General features: G+C 36.8%; 1 protein-coding gene across 7 annotated transcripts in view; it reads left to right on the top strand.

Annotated features, from left to right (window-relative positions):
• Positions 1-22,310, top strand: part of PLEKHA7 (pleckstrin homology domain containing A7) — a 143,094-nt gene that overhangs the window by 72,697 nt on the left and 48,087 nt on the right. For all 7 annotated transcript variants that reach the window (XM_056493753.1, XM_056493756.1, XM_056493755.1 and 4 more), the window contains 3 exons: positions 9,800-9,883; positions 17,038-17,149; positions 21,989-22,093. In XM_056493753.1, the coding sequence (XP_056349728.1) occupies positions 9,800-9,883; positions 17,038-17,149; positions 21,989-22,093 (301 nt within the window). The remainder of the gene's footprint in view (positions 1-9,799; positions 9,884-17,037; positions 17,150-21,988; positions 22,094-22,310) is intronic.

Here is a 22,310-nt window from a genome sequence, read left to right as displayed (position 1 = left end):
CTGCAGTTTTGCTCCCTGAAGCTAAGGAGCCTGATTTCAGCTGTGCTGGCTGTTGGCATTTTGGCCGTCCTCTCTGGTTGCTCACTTCCAGTTGTATTGTGAAAGGTGGTAGTTGCTTCATCTTCCCAGTTACTTTATAAAGTAATTGCACTCTCCATGCTTAAGGAAGGGATTTTCATCTTCTCCAGTGGAATGATGTGGTTTCATGCAGAGTGTCATTCAGAAGCAATTTTGAAGCCTCATGCTGTCCCCAGAAGACTGCATCCTATCTAATAATGCATATTGATGTTTGCTAATCTGGATGAAACCTCTGAGCCACTTCACAGAAAACCAACAAGGTCATTTTACAAGTGCATTTGCTAGCTTAAGCACAGAAAGAGTGAAAGTGTGCTTCTTGAAATATATTACTTGTGCTATTTTCCTTAGCCACTAGATCTACATATTGTCATCAGTTGTGTGTACTCAGGACTTTTCCTCAACTGTTTGTTTGGGCAATGTTAATGTGTCTTCTTAGTGACATGAAGAAAATGCAAATGTTTCTTCTGTGGCTGGGTTGTTTTCAGTGCCACTTGTCGTAGTATTTTATTATTTTATTCTCAAATTTTCACCTTCTGACAGTGCAATGTGTTGACTCAAGAAATGCAGCACAGAATGTTATTATATGAGAGTTTTCTTCAGTTTTATTTATGTTTGGTTCACATACTTAGACATGCAGTACACTAAACTCAGCATAACTTATGCTAGTAATGTAAATTATTATTAACCAACTGCTATAGGTTATATTGTGACCTGACATGCTTTGATTACATAGTGGGGGGTTGGGGTGCTGACCCTGGACTTCTGAAAATAGTGCTATGTCTGGAGTATTAGTTAATTGGTTTGTTTTTAGCAAAGACAATTCTGGAGTTACACATACTGAAGTAGTTAATTTGCAAAGGTTTGTTTGGCTTTCTGCACTGAGTATCACAATGAGAATTAAACCAGAGATGTTTTAGAGGTTGGAATTATTTAGTACAGTGTTGAAATGGTTAATGTATTAATGATTGTATTGTTTCTTCTTTATATAAATTTTGTCCAGTAGTGTTGTGTAAATTTTAGCATATTTTCCATTCTATAGATGCCAAAGAAAATACTTGAACGCTATAGCAATATTTCTGTGAGTGTTTGGAAATGTCTGAGGAGTTTCTGTGCTTGTCTGACTTGGGGCCACAGAGTATTTCTACATTTTTGTAAGGACAAGTTGGCTCTCAGTTATTTCTTTGGGCAAGTTATACTGAAACGGTCAACTTCAGGTAGCTTTATGTCTCTATAGTTCTATAGCTATAAATCCCACCTTTTTTTTTTTTTCTGTAAATCTGAGCTTTTTTTCTGAATTGCAAAGATATTTCTGCGTACTTTATAAACTGTGCATCATCTAAAACAAGACTGTTCCATATCTGTTTTGCAGTTCCAAACCTAAAAGGTTAATCTTGGCTCTGTGTGTGATTTGCAGTAGCATTCTGTGAGCAGATGCTCATGTCATGGCTTGAGAACATGTCAGTATTTCAGTGCTGTAGGTGCTGGGCTTCTTTGGAAGGGAAAGGAACAACGAGGTGTGTAATTCACAGCTCCAAAGAGTCAGTCTGAAAAGCTCCATTAATTCGTACCTGTGGCTCCAGGCAAGATGATCTTGCATTGCTAATCTTCTCTCAAGCAAAAACCTGGTATTATGTGCCTCTCAGGAGTACTGTAGTCCATTTAATAGTTAAGATTTGATAAGAAAAAACATTTTACAAATGTACTTAACTATGGAGGAGATGCATTGCATTTTATCCGACACAGTGAATTGATTGAGATAGGGGAAGGAGGAACTCCTTTAAAACAGTCAAGAATCACACCAACCAAAAGAAATAACTTTGTTGCTGTAGTATTTTCCTTTTTCTTTCACCTAAGCTGCAGATAAATAGAGTATGAAGTTTTTTCAGAATTAACCACAAGGCTTCCATAGGCTGGAAGAGCTTGTTGCTAATGAAGGAACTTTTATTAATATGTATGCCAGTAAACATTATCAGCCAACCCACAAGAATAGGTGAGCTCTGTGGGAAATGTAGTTTCTTCATACTAAACATTAATTCAGTTAATACAATGCTGATATCCTTGTTTATTCTTTAGCCTGCTGTCTGGAGGGCATGAGGTTTGTGGAATTATGGTCAGTACCTCAGTAGTGCTGTGGAGTATATGGGTAGGGCCACAGAGGGACTGAGACAGACTCATGGGTATTTTGAATGACCTTAACTAGGAAAGACTTTGGTTGGAAGTTGTGTCCTAGCAGATAAAAAGGAAAATAACCCAGCCTGCATAAATTCTCAGCTTTAATGGAATATTTATTAGTAGACTGTAAATAGGCTTGGTGCTTATTTAGTTGCTGAAGGAGTTAATTAATAGTGTTATTAAAGGCTGAAGGAAGAAGCCATGTTTTACTGCTCTTTTGAGTTGTTATTCCTAAGTGATGTGGAGCTTTTGCATGTTTCCCTTAGGAAAATCTATTATGTGGAACTTGCTTGTTTGTTTTGGGTTTTGTTTGCTTTTTGTGATAGAAGTAGGAATTGTACCTAGCATTATGATAGTTGGGCAAGTTGGATTGGGTGAGGGCTGTGATCTTCTGTGCAACTTTCTGCACAGAGCATGGTCAGTGGTGGGGTCAGACCGGGTTTCTCACTTCTTCCTCCACTCTAGTGTTGAAAACCTTCAAGGAAAAGGGACTGCCCAACCTCTCTGGGCAGCCTGTTCTAATGCTTTGCCGTCCCTACTGTACACAGTTGTACCCTCAAAGAGAAAAAGCTTCTCCCCCAAGCAGTCTGCAGGTTTCTTGTTTCATTTGATGCCTGCTCCCATGAGGTACCACAGTGAAGAACCTTCCAGGTTATTCCTGGCAGGGCACTCTGAAGCTGAGCAAGGCTGGCTCGCTGACTCTCTCTCACCACAGGTGCTAGGGACCATTTTAGTGCCCCTCTGCTGCACTCACTTGGGTTTGTTGATGCCTTTCCTGTATGAAGAAGTCCAAAATTGGATTCAGTATTCTGGACTGTAGTCCTGGGACAACTTGATGGATACCAGCTGTAATTCTTTCATTCCATCCTGGACACTTGTGATTTTATATTTCATTAAAACACCATTCCCATGGTAGAGGTGGTAGATAAAGCATTTCCATTTTATAGAGAGGTGAAAAGGACAAGTGTGTTTCCACGTTGTCTGAGGGCACACACAGCAAGGTCTCTGTCTGCACTGTTGTCCTCTGATAATCACTTCTTTCCTATTATGGATTAAATTCAATAAATAATAAATCAGAAGTGCATTTATCTTGAGTTAAAATCTATATTTGGCATTAAAAAGCCTATGATGATAGAATGTTTTGAGGTTATATGCCTTGTGGCAGCTTTTTAAAAATTCAGTTCTTATAGCTGTTGTGTAAAATTGTTTCAACTTTCTACACTGTACAGTTTGCTACTTAAATGGAAACTGGATGCTGGAAAACTTGTATTTGCTTTGATATTTAGAACAAAGTGGGTTTTGTTGTCTGTTATCATATATATGTCTTTGCATCAAAGTTTAATAGGTTCAAATAGCACCAGTGAGAGTTTTCAGCCTCCTTTGGTAAACGTAGATGCTATGCATGTGAACACCTTTTCTTTTTTTTTTCTTTTTTTTTAACCAGTTTTGTTATGGCTTAAAACCTGAGATCTGTGATATTTTTGTGTAAAGCTTCCCTTAAATACTTTTTCCAAAATAGTATCTTTATGTGGCACTGCTCGTTGGGCGGCTTCCTCACTAAACTCTTTACATTGTGGTTGATTCTGGAATATAAGAGTGAGCTGCTTTTACCCAGGGTTTTTAAATCATATTACTTAAAGATATCACCACTTTCTTTTTTATTAGGAAATGAATTAATAGTTTAGTTTGTGTAACTGTGTTATGAGAGCAGTTTTTAATTTAATTTTGGATTTTGAAGGCAGGGACTACAATTTTTCTAAAACTGCAAAAGTCATGAAATAGAATCAAATTCCTCTTTTCTAAAGATTTCCTTATCTTCAAGACTTACATGCTTTTTCCCTTTAATTTCAAGTTCCCTGGATGCATTTTGTTTTTGTGAGTTAATAAAACCCTGATGATTTCTCATGATATGCATCAAAAGGATTTGTGAATCAGCAGATGACTTCAGCCTGTATTACTCATGGAAATCTGTGTTGATCCTGTGATGATAGTGCATTCATCCTCTTATCTGTGCTTTTAAAGGCTGAAAATACTTGTAGAGATTCTGTGGCATTTTCCATATTAGCTTACCATTGTTTTATTAGCTCTGTTTTTAAAAGCATGTTCATTAACAAAATCTTTCCTACTGATACTGCTGTTGGATAGTATAGATTATCTTTGGTGGTTCATTAAGAAAGGAAAAAATAATTTTTTCATTTCTAGGGAAACTTGCAGTTCCCATTTAACCTCATCATCAGTGAACTGGGTAGAAGGATGGCACTACATGAGAGCATGACCGTCAGTTTACTGTTTGTTTCAACTTCTTATTATCTGCAAGCTTCTACCAGAAGTGAAAATGTGATAAAATCTGATGCCAGGACATCTTGTCCCCTTTCACCTGTTTTTCTAGGCTTAGACTCTTTATGTTGACTGCTGCTAGTCAGGGACACAGCAGCTCAAGATAGTCACAGAATTGTATTTGAACTGAACAACTAAACACTTACGAATTCTCATCTGAGTAGGATGTAAGGTTTGAGAGAGTCAGTTTTACTCTCTGATTCTTTTGCAGTAGCTTCTTGGTTAAGATGCTAATTAAACTCGGTGGATGGGTGAAGTTTTGACCTTGTGGAAGTCTTCTGGATGCTGATTACAGTGGGGCAAAGATTTTACTGCTACTCTGATGAGACAACACTATTTTAGACTGTGGATCATGTTCAGTGTCTTAAAAAGATGGAGTTTTGTGTGCATGCAGCTTGTTCTGGGTTCTTTTGATTGAGTAATACAATTAGTTGGTATTGTTCCTAATCCTTCCAAATTGTTTCTGTATTACACTGCATTTTTCTCCCAGCTTGCAGAACTTCGAGGGCACTGTTTTTCTTGGACTATTTGTTGGTACTTGTTCTAACCAATTCTTAAAGCTAATATCCAAAAAATACTCAGAAGGCAGCACTGAAACTATTTTGAAGCCATTGCTGTATTTCAGAAATATGTTATGAAGAAAAGCAAGCTATTCCTGGCAGTTTGCCTGATTAGATACAAGCACTTTCTCCTGTTTGGAGTAACAGCTCACTGGCTGAACAGTTCTTCACTGCATTCACTTCACTGAGTTCTTCTGTCAGCTGCACCCACACCAAAATCACCCATGGAAGTGCGAGTGGGTGCCCACACTGTCATCACCATTTGGGGTATTCAACAAAAAGGTGTTTATGCTTATCTAGTCTTACAGGTAAGTGTAAAGGAGTCAGCCTGCCTGGAAAATAAATGCTGTGGAAATGGCTTGTAATAATTTACAGGGCATCTGTCCAATGACAATGTGAATTTTTCTCACAACTTATAAATTTGCTGTTAATGTGATGTAGACTCTATCAATAGTTAATTCACACGTTTCAAGTTTCAGCTGCCTGTGCATTTAAATTACTCCAGAGACAATCTATACACTTGCTTGACTTCAAATGAAAGGTCATCAGCATCAGTCATGTCCAAAAATTAATAATTAGGACTTGGCTTTGACTCAAATACAAAATTAATCAAAGTCATATTAATTATGAGTTCTGTACAAGTATCCATGCAAGCAAAAGTGCCTTCCTGTCTCCATTATACTGTAGGATTAGAGCCTGGTTTGCATCTCTCTTAAGACAGTGGGTGACTCATTTCTTATATTGGTAAAAGTTGTGTGTACATGCTGGGAAATAATGGAATTTGTAGTGATGTATCCAATTACAAAGGAATGGGTTTTGACTGTGATTCTTTTATGAAGAGTCCGAGTCATAACTAGCCTTGGAAAGTGGTGTTCAGTAACTTTGAAATTCAGAATAACCTCTAACAGTCTGTAGTGTAATTTAATAATGCTGGTAGTGGTAGGTAGTAGTGAGTGTAATTTTTTATGTTTTTATAGTTGCTTTCATGACTCTGATTACCAGTATCTGTACGAAATCAGAATAATACAAAACTATTAAAATTAAAAGATGCTTGCTAGAAAAGAAAATGCTATAACTGATCACACAGAAAGTTTATAGTGTTGCTAGAAAACTGGGCTTGACATTTCAAATGTGTGGTGTTGTACTGATGTAAGCTCCAAGGCATTCAGAATTCACAGGGGGAAGCATCGTAAGCCTTTCCCAGTTTTGTTGAAGCTATTACATCTTTCTCTAGTGAAAAAAAAAATAAAAAAAAAAATAGGGGCATGGAGAGTGGAACAGCTTATTGTGTCCTTTTATTAAGGCACAATTATAGTGCCTGTTGTACATGGTAGATTTCTGGACAATGGAAGCACGTTCAGTAGTTGCCATTTGGAGGAAATACAGGTGATTAACTACTTCTTGGGTAGCTGATGGGTTCAGAAAACAACTGTGCCAGCTCTTTTCTTAGTCAATGCTTGGAAAGGGAGGAAAATTTGCACTGCCACAACTATAGAGCCTTCTTCCTGGTGAAATTATTGTTTTATCAGTGTTGTGTAACATATCACTGTTAAGCAAATGTTTAAAAGATATGAAAATGACAACAAAAAATCATCATCTAAAAATGTAACTATTCAATTTCTCTTGTCCTGATACAAACAAGATACTACTAATAGTCTTGGAATAAATCCATTTAAATAATGGGAAAGCTTCAAAGGTATTATAGGAATTAAACTGTATTTGCAGAGAAAGGATAGTGGGAGAAGCAGGGAGTGACAGAACAGAGTAATTTATGTTGGAAGGAAGCTCTGTACCCATTACATCCAGCCAGCTTCAAAGTTGGAACTAATTTATAAAAGTTCGATGTGGTAGCTTGGAACCTTATCTGGCCACAATTTGGATGTTTCCAAGGAAGGAGATTCCACAGCCTTGCTAGGCAACCTCTTCCAATGTTTGACTGCTCTCATTGTGAATGAAAATCTCCCTGCTATCTAATTCCTTGTTGCAAGGCATTAGCCATCTGTTGTATAGGTTGTTTTGAATAGTATCGTTTAGTCTTAATGAGTCCTGTGAGGCAAAACACTTAAACTCTCACTTTTCAAATTCAAATAAACCACTGTGTTCTGCAAAACTAATTGTTAGTGGCAGGGGTTTCATTTCTTTCTTCCCAGTGAAGTCCTGCATATTGAAGCTGCAGATTTGCAGGAAGTTTTGGGTTTATGTGCCCTCTCCTTGTCTGTGAAATTACCATCTGCATTTTCTGCAGCAACAGAGCCATCCTTCTGTTTCTCTGCTCCTGGTGTTTGACATGCAAAACTTGTCCTAAAATGCTTTGCTCAGATATTTTAAAAAGTGTTTACTTTCTAGCTGAAGTCTTTATTATTAGTAAGCAGTATTTAGTCTTATTAGTAATGTACTTGCTCTTTATTTGTAACTAAAAGGACTAATTCATCTTCTGGCCAATTTATTTCCTGAGATAGAATTCAGCATTTGTGTACATGCTGGAATGGTATAATGGCAAACTTCCCTTCCTGAATAACCCTAGAGTACTTCTGGAATACAGTCCTTTTTCTTAGTCTTAATTGAAGAGTGAGTTATTAATGCCTGAGAGCCTGCAGATGAGAGCTTGTTGGCAGTTCCTCTGCCCCTGGAGAATATAGATGGCAAGGTAATTTCATTTTTTTAAGCTAACAAGGTATCTGCACTTGTGTTGATAGCAGTCCTAACCTGAGCATCTAAGGTTAAACAGACTGCAACAGGCCTGATTTGAAAGAAAAGCCTTTCAGCTTAAAACTGGACTGTGTGACAAACACAAGGTGTAATTGTTAGGGTTATAATTTATTCATTTATTTATTATTTGCTTTGAAAATATCTCAAGTTCCTATCCCACTCTTTGGATGTAGACACAAAATTAAATCTCACATAGAAATGCTTTTTTGGGAAACAATACTCCTCAATGGTTTTGTGAGGAAATAGATCCTGGTTGCTTTGTAGATATTAACACTGTGTGCTTACTGAAGATGCTTTCTCTGGATCTGTTATTTAGTGGAAAAACTGGAGAGCTAGAAACTTTATTAACCTTTATTAAACTTTATTGACCCACAGCTGTAGGACATGTCAGTTCTCAGCAGTCTAGGGTGCAAGGGCCATCCCTGGTGCAGTGGAGTAATTGGTAGCACATATCTTGTTCACAGTTTCCAATGGCTCTAGGGTGAGGATTTTTCTAATAGGCGAGGCTGGAAAAAGCCTTCTGGTGTTGCATAAGTTGTTACAGCTTTCAGCTTATCATTGGAAATGTTCATTATATGATTTCCTTATATCTGACTTGCTGCAGCAAGGTGTGTTGGAAAAGGGTGAGAAGTTTATAACACACCAAACATTCTCTGTGTTTTTGGCCTGAGTGGGACTTAACATGAGCAGTTTGTGGGGTTTTTGTTGTTGTTAGGGTTTGGTTGGTTGGTTTGTTTGGTTTCAGTTTGTTTTTTAAATCAAGACATGTCCTGAGCTATTTACATTGGAATGTTATGGCTGCCTGAGCTGTTTGATTGTTAGCTGTCCTTTAGTCAGCAGAGTGTTATCTCTTAGGAACTCATTACTCTGAAACCTCAAAATATTTCTTTATGCCTCATTGTGTGCTGGGAGACATCCTGGTATGCTGGACAACAGGGTCAAGTCCGTAATGCTTGAAACCAAATAGGCTTTACAAGAGAAAAAACTCCAAATCTTGAATCAAGAAGACACACCAAGTTTTCATTTTTGCCTCTTTGAGGTACAATTCTTTGAATGGCCTTGTTATTTTTACTTTCTGAATATACTCAGAGTGTGTTACTATTTTGCTACATTTGACATGAGTTCTGGTTTTGAATGGTGTTTACCTACGAATTGCTAACTAAACCCAGAAAAATTTAGTGTCTTAAATGAATGAGCACTTGATCCACAGATAAGTAAGAGATTTATCTTTAATGAAAAAAAATGTTTCACAGAGGATAACAAAATGTCTAGATAGTACTCTGAGGGGAAGGTTTATAGAAACCCCTGATTTTAATTCAGTTCTGATGAAATATTAAATAATGTTGTTTTATATAGACTGTGCACCTGCACAGCTAAGGTTATATGTTGTCTTCTGCGTGAAGGTGTAAAAAGAAATCATTGGAGAAGTACCAGGTTAGAGGAAAAACAAACATCCAAGAAATGACTTCCACATAATTTCTCTCTGTGCCCTCATTAAATAATAAAAATTGTGTAAAATGTTGTCCAGCAGCATTTATGGTTATTTTGCTGGTTCTGTTCTGTGAAAATTACAGAAACGCAAATCAGAGATTTGTGTTGTGTAATTTCTCTGCTATGTTTAAATAATCTGGTAACAGCCAGGTGTAAGTAGTCATAAATTCAAGTGTGTCTCACTAACTAAAGATTGCAACTAATTTACTTTTAAAACATCAACCTGCTTAATAATTAAATGGTACAGTGTGGCATTGGCAAAGTTGACAAGAACATAGGAAGGAGGTGAAAACATTTCAGTCTTGAGAAGTACCTCAGAAATATGTTTAATTTCTGGAATAGAGCAGCAAACAATCTATATAAACAGTTCTGCCTTTTAGAAATCATATTTTACTGATTATAGCAATATTAATTTTCTTTTTCCTTTTTTCTTTTTCTTTTTTTCCTTTCAGCCATAATCAGCAGACCACGTCATTTAGACATCCTGTGACAGGACAGGTTTCTCCAGAAAATATTGAATTTATTTTGCGAGAAGAGTAAGTAGTTTTATACCCATGTCAAGAGATATAAAACACATTTGCCTACAGTAGATTAGTAGCTTGATTTATTGATAGTTCTTCCAATATTGTAGAAAATTTTAATTGAGGTTTGTGCTTAAAATTTTGCTTCTCATTGTCATAGTATGTTTTTGATTCTATGCTAGGACTTGAGGGAAAATCTTTATCGAATCTTTAAAAAGCCCAAAAAATTAATAAACAAAAAAATATAAACAGTAATGCTTTAGTCTTATATAAATATCAGCTAAACAGAATATAAATGTAAAGTGCTTTTGGAGCATATTGGAAGGTTTGTACTGAAACTGAATTACACAAAATACTACTAGTTTCCATTGTATTTCCTTGGTTTTCTTATATTTAAGATGTTCTGCATTGATCAGCTGTTTTTCTTTGTTCTAGAGAAATTGTGTTGAATACATTTGTTTCCAGCACATTTTATCTTGATTGTCTGATTAAAAAAATAAACCAAAACCAGCAAATAAAAAGTAAGAAATGTATGTGTTCAATCTGGTAAATTTGGTCACCCTTGGGTTGGTGTTGGATTGGATCATGCACCATTTTCTGTTGGCTTCCACTCCTCCTAGATTCTCTAGTGGAATGACTGGGTATCTTCCCTAGACAGAAAACAGAGTCTTGAGCAAAGTTCTACATGGCTTCTAAAACCAGAGGGCAAGAAGAATGGGACAACACCAGATAGATTTTTCTTTTCCAGGCCAGTTTTCCAGCACTGTTCAGGCAGCCTCTATCCCCTCATTTGTCATCCTGCTGATGGCCTGGATGTGGGGTTTGTGTGGCTGCCTGCACAATTCTGAGCTCTTTACATTTCAGATTCCATGACATTTAATTTGCTTTACATTTTGGTAGGACTGCTGTCAAAAGCAGTTACAGCATTAAGAAAAATGAGGCTTAGATCAACATTCCCAGGAGACTGAGCCTTTTCCAGCAATGTCTTCTTGTGACTTGGAGAAACAGAGCTCAGAGGTTCTGATACAGCCCTGAGAAGAACTTCTCAAATAGTTTAAAAGCCAAACCAACAACAGCAGCAAAACCCCTAAAAAACCACCAGCTAATAAACAGCTGCTCTCCCCCAAGGCAAAGCAAAGCCAAGCCAATCCTATGTTAAGGTGCCTGATGAGAACTAACATGAAATACAGCATTGTAGGAGAGGACTGTGGTTAGACATGGAGGCTCTGGGATGGCTGCTGAGCTGGAGGTCGCCCCAGCTGTCCCATGGCATGCAGGTGCTTTGCTGCTCAGCTGGTTTAGCTCATTTACAGGTAAGAACCAGCTGCTTCACCCCACTCTCCTCATAGGGAGAAACAGGTATGTTGCAAATCAGCAAGTCTCACAGAAGCTATGGACAGCAGCCACTGAGCATGTGTTCCAACATCCATCCATTCATTGATTTTTAATTTATCTGTTGTAAAGGTTCAGTCAAATTTGACATGAATTTAAACATATAGGTGTTTAGATAACCTCTTGCAGTGCCTGCCCAGATTAATCACACTTGCCTAGGCTGTTGTTCGTTTCGTAGTCATGGTAGCTGATAAAATATTAAAAACAGAATTGCAAGAAGCACTTGTTGGTGGCACATAGATTTAGTGATCTTTAATTTATGTTAGGAACTTTTTTGGAAGAGAAATGGAAGTGCTTATTAGGAGGGAAGTCTCCTATGTGATGAACACGTAAACTTTATTTACTTGCACTGAGATGGTATCAAAACCAGGAAAAATCTTAACACTGTAGTAGAATTTGTAGAGAGAGGTGGTTTTAATTCTAAAAGAAGAGAGAATAGCTGGAGTGATAGAAGAGTAAATTTTTCTAGTCACTGCTCAGGAAACTGTCTTCGCAAGAATATTTCTCTAAGCTTTATTACTGGCCTGAAGAACATAGTGTTTTTAAAATCAGGTGGTTTTAATCTGTCAGTTAAAATTGCTTTAAAACTGTCTTTTTCAAATGTGTGGGATGCTCTGGTTTCCTTAGTTTTGTACCACTTCTGTGCAGCAGTGGGGGTTTACACAGAAGCTCTTCACCATGGCCATGTGAGAGTTCCTGCAGATGATGATGTTGCCCTATGTGGATGTGTCTGGTGAAATCAGAGGAGCTGTTGGCACCTCCCTGTCCTAAGGCCTGGGAACTGTAATGGAGCTGTGCCACCTTCAGTCCTTTTCCTCAGGCATCAGGGATCTCTTACATTGGTGGTGTTGATCGTGTAGCAGGTTGGAATCACTGTTGAAGATCCCTATTGTGTGATGAAATTATTCCATCATGGGATCCTTTGACCAAGACTACTTTTTCCTATAACTGAAGAACCCCATCTGGTGCAGTAGCACTCTTAGGGGTTTCATAAAAGGTGATTTGTTCTTCAGTGCTGTTGTGACATGATTTATTACTGACTGGTTGATTTTAATTTAAGACTAGGGCCAAGGAGTTGTCACCAGATGTTGACTGGGAGCTGGTGGGGAGAAGCGAGCACAAACTTGTTCAGGCTGCAGCACACATATTTATTTAAAAGGACACATTTTATATCAGAAAAGTAATTTACAGTCGTGTAGAAATGATGAATGTGGGGACTGCTCTGGCCATTCCTCATTCTGGAAGCAGTGTTCTGGCAAGAAGATTTGGAAACAAGTTTTGGAAAATTACACCAATGAGTGATGTAATCCTAGCTTGATTATGACTCAGTTGTGAACCAAATGCCCTTGATTCACTTATCAAATGAGAACTGGACACTTTCAGTAGAAGGCTGAGGCTGTATTTCACTACTCCTTTCCCCAAGGTGTTTAAACAATATCACATCAATTTTGCTTTTCAATCTGAAATCTGGTTTTCTCTCCATTGCAGCTGGAACCTGTGACTTTTGAATTACATTATCTTTTGACCCTTATAGTATTCCTTCTTTCTAAGGGTGTTTTAATTTCTTTTTCCTTTTAAATAGTGATTAGTAATTCCTTATTTCCTAAAACATTCTTTGCTGAGACCACTATAAAATCCCTACTTTATACTCTTTTTCCGAGCTTAGCAGCTTTGGTCACTTGCTGTGTGGGGTGTGTGTTCTGTACCTTTTACTAGCTCTGCTTGAGAGCCAGCTTTTCTGCATGTCACTTTTAGGTTGCTTTTTTTCTGATGGAATGATTGATCATAGGTGACTGCAAGACTCAGCCCGTGAGCTCATTGTTTGTTATAATAATTTAATTGTACTTTTCTTTCTCTATTCCTTTACTGATAATTATTAACATACTTTGGCTGCTGTTACTCATTGAGCTGATATTTAAAAATAATCTTTCCTTGGCAATGTTGTTTTGAGTGATAAAAGCTGCAGAGGTGTTTTTTATTTCTTCCCCATTTGAATTACTTTTCTGTTGTTGGCATTGAATTCACTTTGGCATCATGGTTGCTTGTACCTGAAGATTATTTTTCTGTTTCTGCCAGCATTTCAGTTTTTGTCTAGAATAATTTTTATTTTCTTTTGACTTGTTCACCTCACAGTTCTTGGGATCACATTGAAATAATCTGAGTATTTTGCTGTATGGGAACCCTTCTGTTTCACAACTGCCCCTTGATTTCTGTGCTTTGCTTTTGGGTTTTTAATGAACCCTTAATCCACAAAGGGGCATTTCTTAACAACCAATGGAAAAGTGAGAATTAATGATAAGTCTGCCAGACCAGTGTTAGGTTTTCAGTTAACTACATTGTTGCACATGCATTTCTCTGAAAAGAATCTATGATAGAATTACTTAGGATAGCTGTATACCATGTCTAGATTTCTCCACTGCTATCTTTGTTTAAATAGCAGTTCCTTAAGTAATTGTGGGCAGAAAGGAAGAATCAGGCACATGCAGCCATGTGAGTAATGCTAAACACTACTAGTTGTGTGTTATGAGCTGTATGATATTTGTCATAGCAGTGTGTTTGCAAATGAGAAGGTAGTACTTTAGAAAAATAAGATTTGAACATAAAGGTTCAAAAAATGTAGTGTGCTTAATCCAATGAGTGCTAGTCTCTTTCTTGCCTGTTTTTGTGTGCCTGATAGAACCTGTGTACCACCTCTGGGGAGAGAGCCATCTTATTTTATCTATTGCATTTGGTTACTATAGCAGCAAAAATATCAGGTGGAAAGGAAAGAGGAGACCCAAACCACCCCTAAATAAATATCTACCTTGTTTACATGTATAGAAACACTAGGAGAGGTTCTTTTTTTTTTTAATCTAGCTGATTAGGAAATCTATTAGTAATAAAACTACATTGATCCAATGCTATTGCATCATGTCTGATTCCAACAAATAAACTTCTTAAGTTGCCAGTATGGATGTGGATCTTCCAGGTCGACTGATCTTTGTCATCTCTTGTGAGTATTGCATCTTCAATATGGGCTGCTGGTGTAGTAATTTATTTTTTTTTATTGTTTTTGTTCAGTGTCAGGGTTTTTTAATAACCCAAATGTTGGCTATGTAATTTTTCAGCTGGTAAATACGGTTTCTGGAGACATACTAGCAATGTTTAAGTAGAGCAGGGAGTTGCTTGACAGGAGATATTATATAGAGTGTTATTTTCAAGTACTTAAAAAAATTTACACAGTACTGGAGCTCCAAATGGGCACACTGCAATTCTGTGTGTGCATTCACACACTTGTGGGAGGCAGAAAGAAAACTAGCCTGAAATAGTAAAACACCATCACTACGAAGACAGAATGGGATATCTTGGATAACAGATATTATCAAACATCTTTGGTAATAGTAACTATGAACTAATGTTGCTGAACGGACAGAGTCAATGCTGTAGTCACTTTTTTTTAAAGTTGAATCTGTAAATACTATTAGGACAATATTAATTCCTTTAACATGCCACGATGTTTCAGGTAATTCTGCATATTCTACTTATTATTATTTGCTTGTAAAAACATTGAGAATATTGATTAGCTCTTAGTACCTGAGTTTTATGTTCTGATTTAATGAGATTGTATCCTTCTAATCCTGTATACAAATACTGAAATAAATTTGCAGTATTGTATTGTTTTCTGTTAAATGTGAGTACAGCAAGTTTGCATCACCAGTGTTTGCTGCTGAAGACATTTTATAGAAGAAATATTAATGTATTTTCTCTTTCAATGGACTTAATGTCTCTTGTTTGCTATTTGAATTCTTCCATAGCAACAACCTGACATTTTTTAAAAAGCATTTTTTTGCTTGTGAATTTGAAGTTTGTCATTGATTTAATACTACTAGAAAGGGAAAGCCTGGTTTCTTAGCAGTGATCTCTTTTAGTAGCAAGTGGAAGAGAATTTATTGTATGATCACATAATAAATGCATAGAAATTACATTTTTATCATTCTGTATTGTATTATGATTTCCTCATTATGATCTTGTTAAACATACAGCTTATTTTCCTTCTTCTCTTTTTTTTTTTTTTTTTTTTTTTGAAAGTGCAGCATGTTTAACCTGCTGTGAAACAGTATTTTGAGGAATAGTGAAAATCTGTTAAATCAGAGTAGAATTTTTAAATTAAAACCATTGTTCTGGAGTTCCTCCTTGTTCATTAATTTTTTATTGGACAAATTAATTCCTGTTTGTCAAAACTTAAATTTGTCAACAGGAATAGATAAGTCAGGCAGTCTCATATATGGGAAGTTTCTTAATCTGAATTTTTCAGAAACTGGATTAGAAGGTGATTCAATGCTGAAGTAGGGTACCTGGTCATAAGAGGTGAGGCAAAGTGACTCAAACTGGCATGATTAAGGTCTCTTGCTTTAAAGGATGGCCAGGAATTTTAGGGGCTTGCTGTAGGTTGTTCTTATATCTTGAACCTGAGGTTATATATAAAATCTAGAAAGAAGGAATTTATGCCAGTTATGCAAGATAAAAATAAAATAAGACCTAAGTTGTGATACTTGCAAGATTCATTGAAATCCTGGTCACAAATGGAAAAATATACTCTCCCTGGCACCAAACCACCTGTACAAGATTTTGAACAGGTTATTGTTCAGGTTGTAACTGAGGAAGAGCAGTGGTGGCAAATACTTTGTCCTCTGTTAAACCTTGTGTTGAGCTGCAAAAATCACAGATTCTTCTCTGTTCTCATGATAACTGTGCTAACTCCTCAGAATTATTCTGTTCTCTCTTGTGTTCAGATCTGGATTTCAGTGGTAGCAGCAACCACGTTTGGTGTAGCTTGTAATACCATTTTTGTTTTTTCTAATAGATGGCTTTAGTGACTGGGAAAATGCAAATCATGTGTTGTTAATTGTTTGTTTTGTTGTGTTGTCTTTTCTGATGTGACTGTATTGCTACTTGTTATTTGCTAAATTATGTTGTTAGTGATTTTTGAAAATGCCACCTGTGGTTTTAATTTCATTCAATGCTGGTGTCAAGCTTGGTTGCTGAAGCTTCTGTTCACAGACATTTTATTTTGCCTTTCCATTTATCCTCTCAATTCTTCATCTGGGTGTCTGTACTGAATTCTTACTTGTTAAACAGGTTCTTCTGGTAGGATAGACCTCACTTATGCTTTAAATGGATATCTGAGCTAGTTATCAGGATTTCTGGAATCTTAGGATGACTAAGAAATTACACATTTCTAACAACTATCTGCCATGAATTGCACCACTTTGCTTAAAAGGTATTTTAATAATTCATATTGTGCTATGAATCATATTTTTGGGCAGATTCAAAGATACAGCATTAAGTTAGTGAAAGATCTAACAGCAGTCTAGACTCAGTTTGATTTTAAATAAAAAGCCTGTTATTGCCAAGTGCTGATTCCTGTCCTTTTCTCCCCAGTACTGACTCTTTCAGGTTTGTGGCCAAGGCTGTAAATTGGGCACAGTTTGGTTTCACTGCATAAGCCTTATCTTCTCTCTTACCCCACTCCTTGTTATATCTTGAGTCTCTCTTGGATTTGCAGACAATTTGGCAGGTTTCTCCCTCCTGATGCATAGACAAATACCAATCATCAGATGTCACTGCTTGAGAAAGACCTGAAACCAAAATGACAAGAGTGGTGCAAAGGAACTTGCAGATGCATGGGAAATATTTGACTAACTTGTCATTTTCACACTGAATTTTAAATATAAAAAGGCTAAACTGAATGTTTGAAACAATGGGCTTTAGATTATCTGGTTTTGTTTGCTTTCTAGACAGAATTCATCTATGTCCAACCAACAAATAAACCAAAGGCCTTCAAGCATGGTCAGTGAAACGTCCACTGCAGTAACTACGTCTGCTGTTGATACAAAACCTGGCTCTAAGGTAAAGGAAAAAGCTCTTTTTTCAGCTTGTTGATCAAAACTTCACTAATTTTAAATGCAATATTCTTATGCTGATTTCAGTAGGACTGTGGATTTAGCCTAGAAGTCTAGTAAAACCTCAGAGAAGAGGTAATATTTTCTACCCAAACACAAATCTTTTAACAGCACTGTTACAGCTCTTTTAGAAGTACTGTATACCCACATGATGGCATTGGATGGTAGCTTCTAACACAGATTATTGTGACATGGAAAGCTTGAGAGTCTTACAAATGGAAGCAAATATATGTAATATTAGTATTTCAGCAAGTGTTTTACTTTTTCGTGGAATATTACTGCCTTTCCTGCTCTTAGTAACAATTAAATCGTTTTCTGCCATCACTGCAGTGCACAAACAGCACATGTACCAAGTTCACACAAATAATGTTTAATAATAGAAAAGTCCATTCCTTGTCATTGACAAAGGACCTGTGTCTGTTACTGAACAAAATATAATAAAGTGCTGTACTTGAAGTGTCACCATCTATTTTTATACTTTTTGACCTTACAGTAAATTATGGAAGAGTCAGAATGGTAGTAGGTGGATAAAAAAGGATAGAGCAATATTAAAAGAATTAGCAGAGATAATTTTCTAAACTTTGACTGCAGTTCTTAAACTTCTCAGTTGCTTTTTTTTTAAATGCAAAAGTTGGCAGCCTCTTATGTAACTGAGTTTAAGAAATTACTTCACTGAATTGATTGCAAAGAAATTTTGTTCAGTTGCAATACTTTAAATCTTTTACTAATGCTTTGAAGTGCTGAGTATAGGAAGCTAAAAATTAATTTTTTAAAAATTATTTTTTAAAACCCTAAGTGTACAAGTTATTGGACCAACAAAAAGATTGTAGTGTATCAAATCTCAAGAATACCTTGCTAGATGAAATTATCACTGCAAACAGTAAGCCTAGTAGGTTACTTGAATTAGTTGAAACACTTCTTTTGCATATTTGAAGAGCTGAACTTATCGAAGTATGTTAGCATTTGTTTTTACTATGTTTATCCTCCTTACTCTGATTTCTTAAAGCCTGCATTAAAGACAGAAAGCTCATTTCCCCCCTCTTTAAACCAGCAAACTTTCTGGGGACCTGATACAGTGCTTTGAGCTGGGGAATTCTCCAGTGAGGCAGTTGGCTTTCACTTAGCCAGCATCACTCTTGTGCCAAAATGTGTGCATCCTCTGACCCCTGTTTCCCTTTGTCACTTGCTTGCACTGATCTAGTCAGACATCAAAAATGGGGACTGGATTCCACTCCCAGCCACCCACATGCTGGAGGCTAATTCTCTGGGCATGTCAGAACCACACACTAAATGGAAGGGTAATGCTTTTTTCTTCACAGCTTAGAGAATATCCAGAATCACCTCCTAAGACTCTGATTGGTCTGGTTTTGGTCTCTTTCTATTCTGTTTGCAGTCCAGTGTAAGGGTGGCTATGCATGCTTCTGGCAGGCTCCCAGGTGTGGATTTTGTAACACCTGGCAGCTTTAGATTTAGAGTAAAGCTCTCACAGAGGCTCTGCCAGCACTTTGCTTCTCCACCAAGTTTGTTTTTATAAGATCTATTCAACTTTGGGTCCTTAGTAAATACTGGAGTTTTAATTAAGATGAACCAACAACTTTCTTACATATGCTTTGTTTCATCATTGCATGTGTTAACAGGCTTGAAATCACTTCTCTTGTTTTGTAGAGTCAGAAGATCTGTTGAATTCCTTCACAGCCCAACACAAAAATTATTTCAAGTGAACTAGCAATGAGAAAAAAGGCTGTAAAATAAATAACCTGTGTCCTCCACTTTGAGGTTGACTTTTGGCGAGTAGATTTTTTTGGAGAGTGGATTTTAAGATCCTTCCATCTATTTCTAAATGTTTTCTTCCCTGAATTCCATAATCATTCTTTCAAAGAGCAAATTCCCAGATGCATACATGAAGCACAATCACAGAGCCAGAGACATGTTAATGTTCTCTACTTAGCCATGGCTAATTTTTTTTTTTTTTAATTAAATGCTTCTATAATTTGGTCCTGCAAATGCCATCACAGAATGGCATATGCATACTATTGGAATTCTGGCCAATTTAAAACTGTTTTTTGCTATGGAGCTCTGCACATTTGGGGCCAGTATTTTGATGCAGGAACTGAGTAAGTCATCTAAAGACTTCAGACCAGTGCAGTCTATCCTACTCTGACATTTGAGGGATATGGGGTTGTGGGAATGAAAAGCAAAAGGGCATTTTGATAAACTGCAATTATTCTCAGTCCAAAAGATCTCCTTGTTCATAGCCAACTCAATTACATGATTAACCATATTAAAAGCCATTTATATTGATTAATAATTAAGGTTATGGAGGAATGAGGATCTGTTTCAATTTGCCAGTAAGGCAGATTTGGAATTTAGTTTGTTAAAACATCTGGTGTGTGAATGGAAGTTTGTAAATGTTACTGTGCCACACAGGACTTTGGCCAAGTCAAACATGAAAGGATAGTAGGGAATGTATTTCCTATCTACATTTTGAGAGCATGTTTTGGATGGATTCTATATAACAGAAGTCACTGAACTGTGGATGACACTGGTATTTGCTAGTATTTGTCTGAGGTAAACTGGTGAGGAGTACAAGTAAAGAATGGGTCTGGGAGTCAGAACCAGCAGTGGTGACAGGTATGTGATGTGCCAGCACTGGGACTGTCTGGAGCTGGAGTGCAACAAAGGGTCTAGTTAACTGTATGTGAGTGCTCAAAATTAAGAGCAGGAGTTTTGGAGACTTTCAGTTTTTTCTATCTGAAAAAGAAGGATTTTGTATCATTTTCTTAGAGATACTGAAAGGACTCATAAGTTCATTTCTAACTGTAACACTGAGATTTTTTTCATTTTTGACTTAAACAGGTGGCTTTTTTTAAAAAACAGGTTGATTTTTTTAAAAATTCCTTCTAGGTTGAAAGTTCCATGTTTTATTTTGCATATGTATTTGCATATTTTGACCAAAATACAGTCTTCTTGTTTACTGTTTAAAAAAACCTATTCCAAATAAAAGTCTGTCTATACTTTTTTTGTCAGTCCCATTTAAAATAAAGAAAAAAATGACATAATTAAGTTAGCAACTTTCCTTCTCAGCTACAAGGTACTGTAAGAAAGAGGATGAGGCAGTGATGAAAAGGGATTTGAAAATTTTGACTCTTGACATTTTTGGATTTTGTTGCAAAAACTTAGCAGTCATTCCTAATCAAGTCAGCATAACTAATGTATCTAAGTCAAAATTGACTTTTGTGTCTTCACTGATACAGACAGATGTGTTGAACTGTGTTTTTAAACTCATGACAATGATATCAGAGTAATTTAAGTTAGGAAAAGACTCTTGCAGTGCAGAGAATTAGTTTAAAAATATACCTTTTCTTTTAAACCAACTTCTTGGTCTAGCCAATGGAAGCAAGGCATGACATGCAGTATCTGCTATGCTTTGTTTTATTCCAGAGCAGAATGAGATGATCAATACTGAAGATTATGAGAATTTGAATTGTGTAAAGTATCATAAAATGATAATTTTGTTTCCAGTATGGGTATTGGATTGAGATATAATACACAGCCTTTGGAAAAATTTTCCTGCTTCTGTGCCATAGAAATTGTTTGGTCTTTTGACCAAGTTCAAGGATGATTTTTTTTTTGATTGTGGTCTGCAATTTTTAAAATTAAGATAAGAGAAAGGGCTTGATTAAAATATCTGATTTAAAAAAAAAATAAAATTAAATTAAATGCTGCTGTAAGGTTAGATCAGCTATGCTTCAACTGCTCCTCAGTTCCTGCACCCTTCCTCAATCAAATCAACAGAATCCATTTAAAGTTATAATATTTTGCTAGAATTATTTACATTATGTGCTATCCTCTAGTCCGGATGTTGCCTGACTGGCAGGAGCAGTACAGTGAGATATTTTTCTGATGTTATCCCCTTGTGTGTGATGAATATACTTGTTTCCAGAGCTGCTGTTTGCCTGCAGAGCATCTGTACCCTGACAAGCTCAGAGATTAAAAAGAGAGACATTGTAGGAAAGAGCCTGCACAGCTCTTTTCTTGGAGAAGTTGGCAGCAACTGTAAGGGTAGTCTGTCCTTAAGCAATTGGAGAGCAAACTGGAAAAGAACAGGCAAATTACTCATCAAGTGATTCTTGCTTTTTCACAAGTGGATGGGCCTTGCTTGTTTGTTTTTGAAATAGTTTTGTTTGTGTGAGTCAAAACTGAGGTTTTGTTAAGACACAAATCATTATCTAGTGCTTGTGATTTCCACTGATTCCCTGGTAGCATCACTGTCTTCTTTTGTTTGCAGGACCAGAGTCCAAGCATTTTATTAAGCTTTCAGAGTTTGAAATGCCTGAATTTAAACAGGAAAGAAAAATTAAAATCTACCAAAAAAAAAACAACCCATCAAAGCTTCCCCTAAAAACCCAAATGAAGAAGAGCAAGAGTAGGATTCATCTGCTCAAAGTCCTGTGTGTGTAACAGACTTGTGCAATATAGCCCAGAGAAACTTGCATGCAGCTCTCCAAAATACTTCCCAGGCACAGTAAAATTTCCACAGTTCCACCTTTCTGCTTTGACACACCAGTGCTGCTGCTCTCTAGCAGGCGCTGGCACACCATCCTGATGAAAGTGGAAGATTGACTTTGCTCTCTTGTAAATATCATTGCCTGTTTACTTGCCCTTGAAAATGCCATGGATGCTTTCTTGCTGTGTAATGAAGTATAAGTTATTGCAGTGAGAGTATTTGTAATATGAAATGAGTCTCAGCACAGTTTAAAAAACAGTGCATGATAATTCTTTACAGGTCGTGAAGACTGGAAACAAAGTTCACAGCTTTGGAAAGAGGGATCAGGCGATCAGGAGGAATCCCAATGTTCCTGTGATAGTAAGAGGCTGGCTGCACAAACAGGTATGCATGTGATCACCTGTTTCTGTTCATAGACTTCAGTGCAACCATCAAGGCAGAGCCAGTGCCTTCCAAGGAACTGAGAAAGCAGAAGCTCAAGTGTTGGGGACTTCCATAATGAGGAATTCATGCTCAGCAAGTGTGAAAACCAAGGTTTACAAACGGGTTTGATTCAGTAGAGGAAGCTGATACATGGACATCACCATCACAGCTCAGTGTT

Source organism: Oenanthe melanoleuca, chromosome 5 (genome assembly GCF_029582105.1).
Source record: "Oenanthe melanoleuca isolate GR-GAL-2019-014 chromosome 5, OMel1.0, whole genome shotgun sequence".
Taxonomy (NCBI): Eukaryota; Metazoa; Chordata; class Aves; order Passeriformes; family Muscicapidae; genus Oenanthe; species Oenanthe melanoleuca.
Note: the sequence above shows the minus strand (reverse complement) of the source record. Positions and strands in the feature narration are given on the sequence as shown.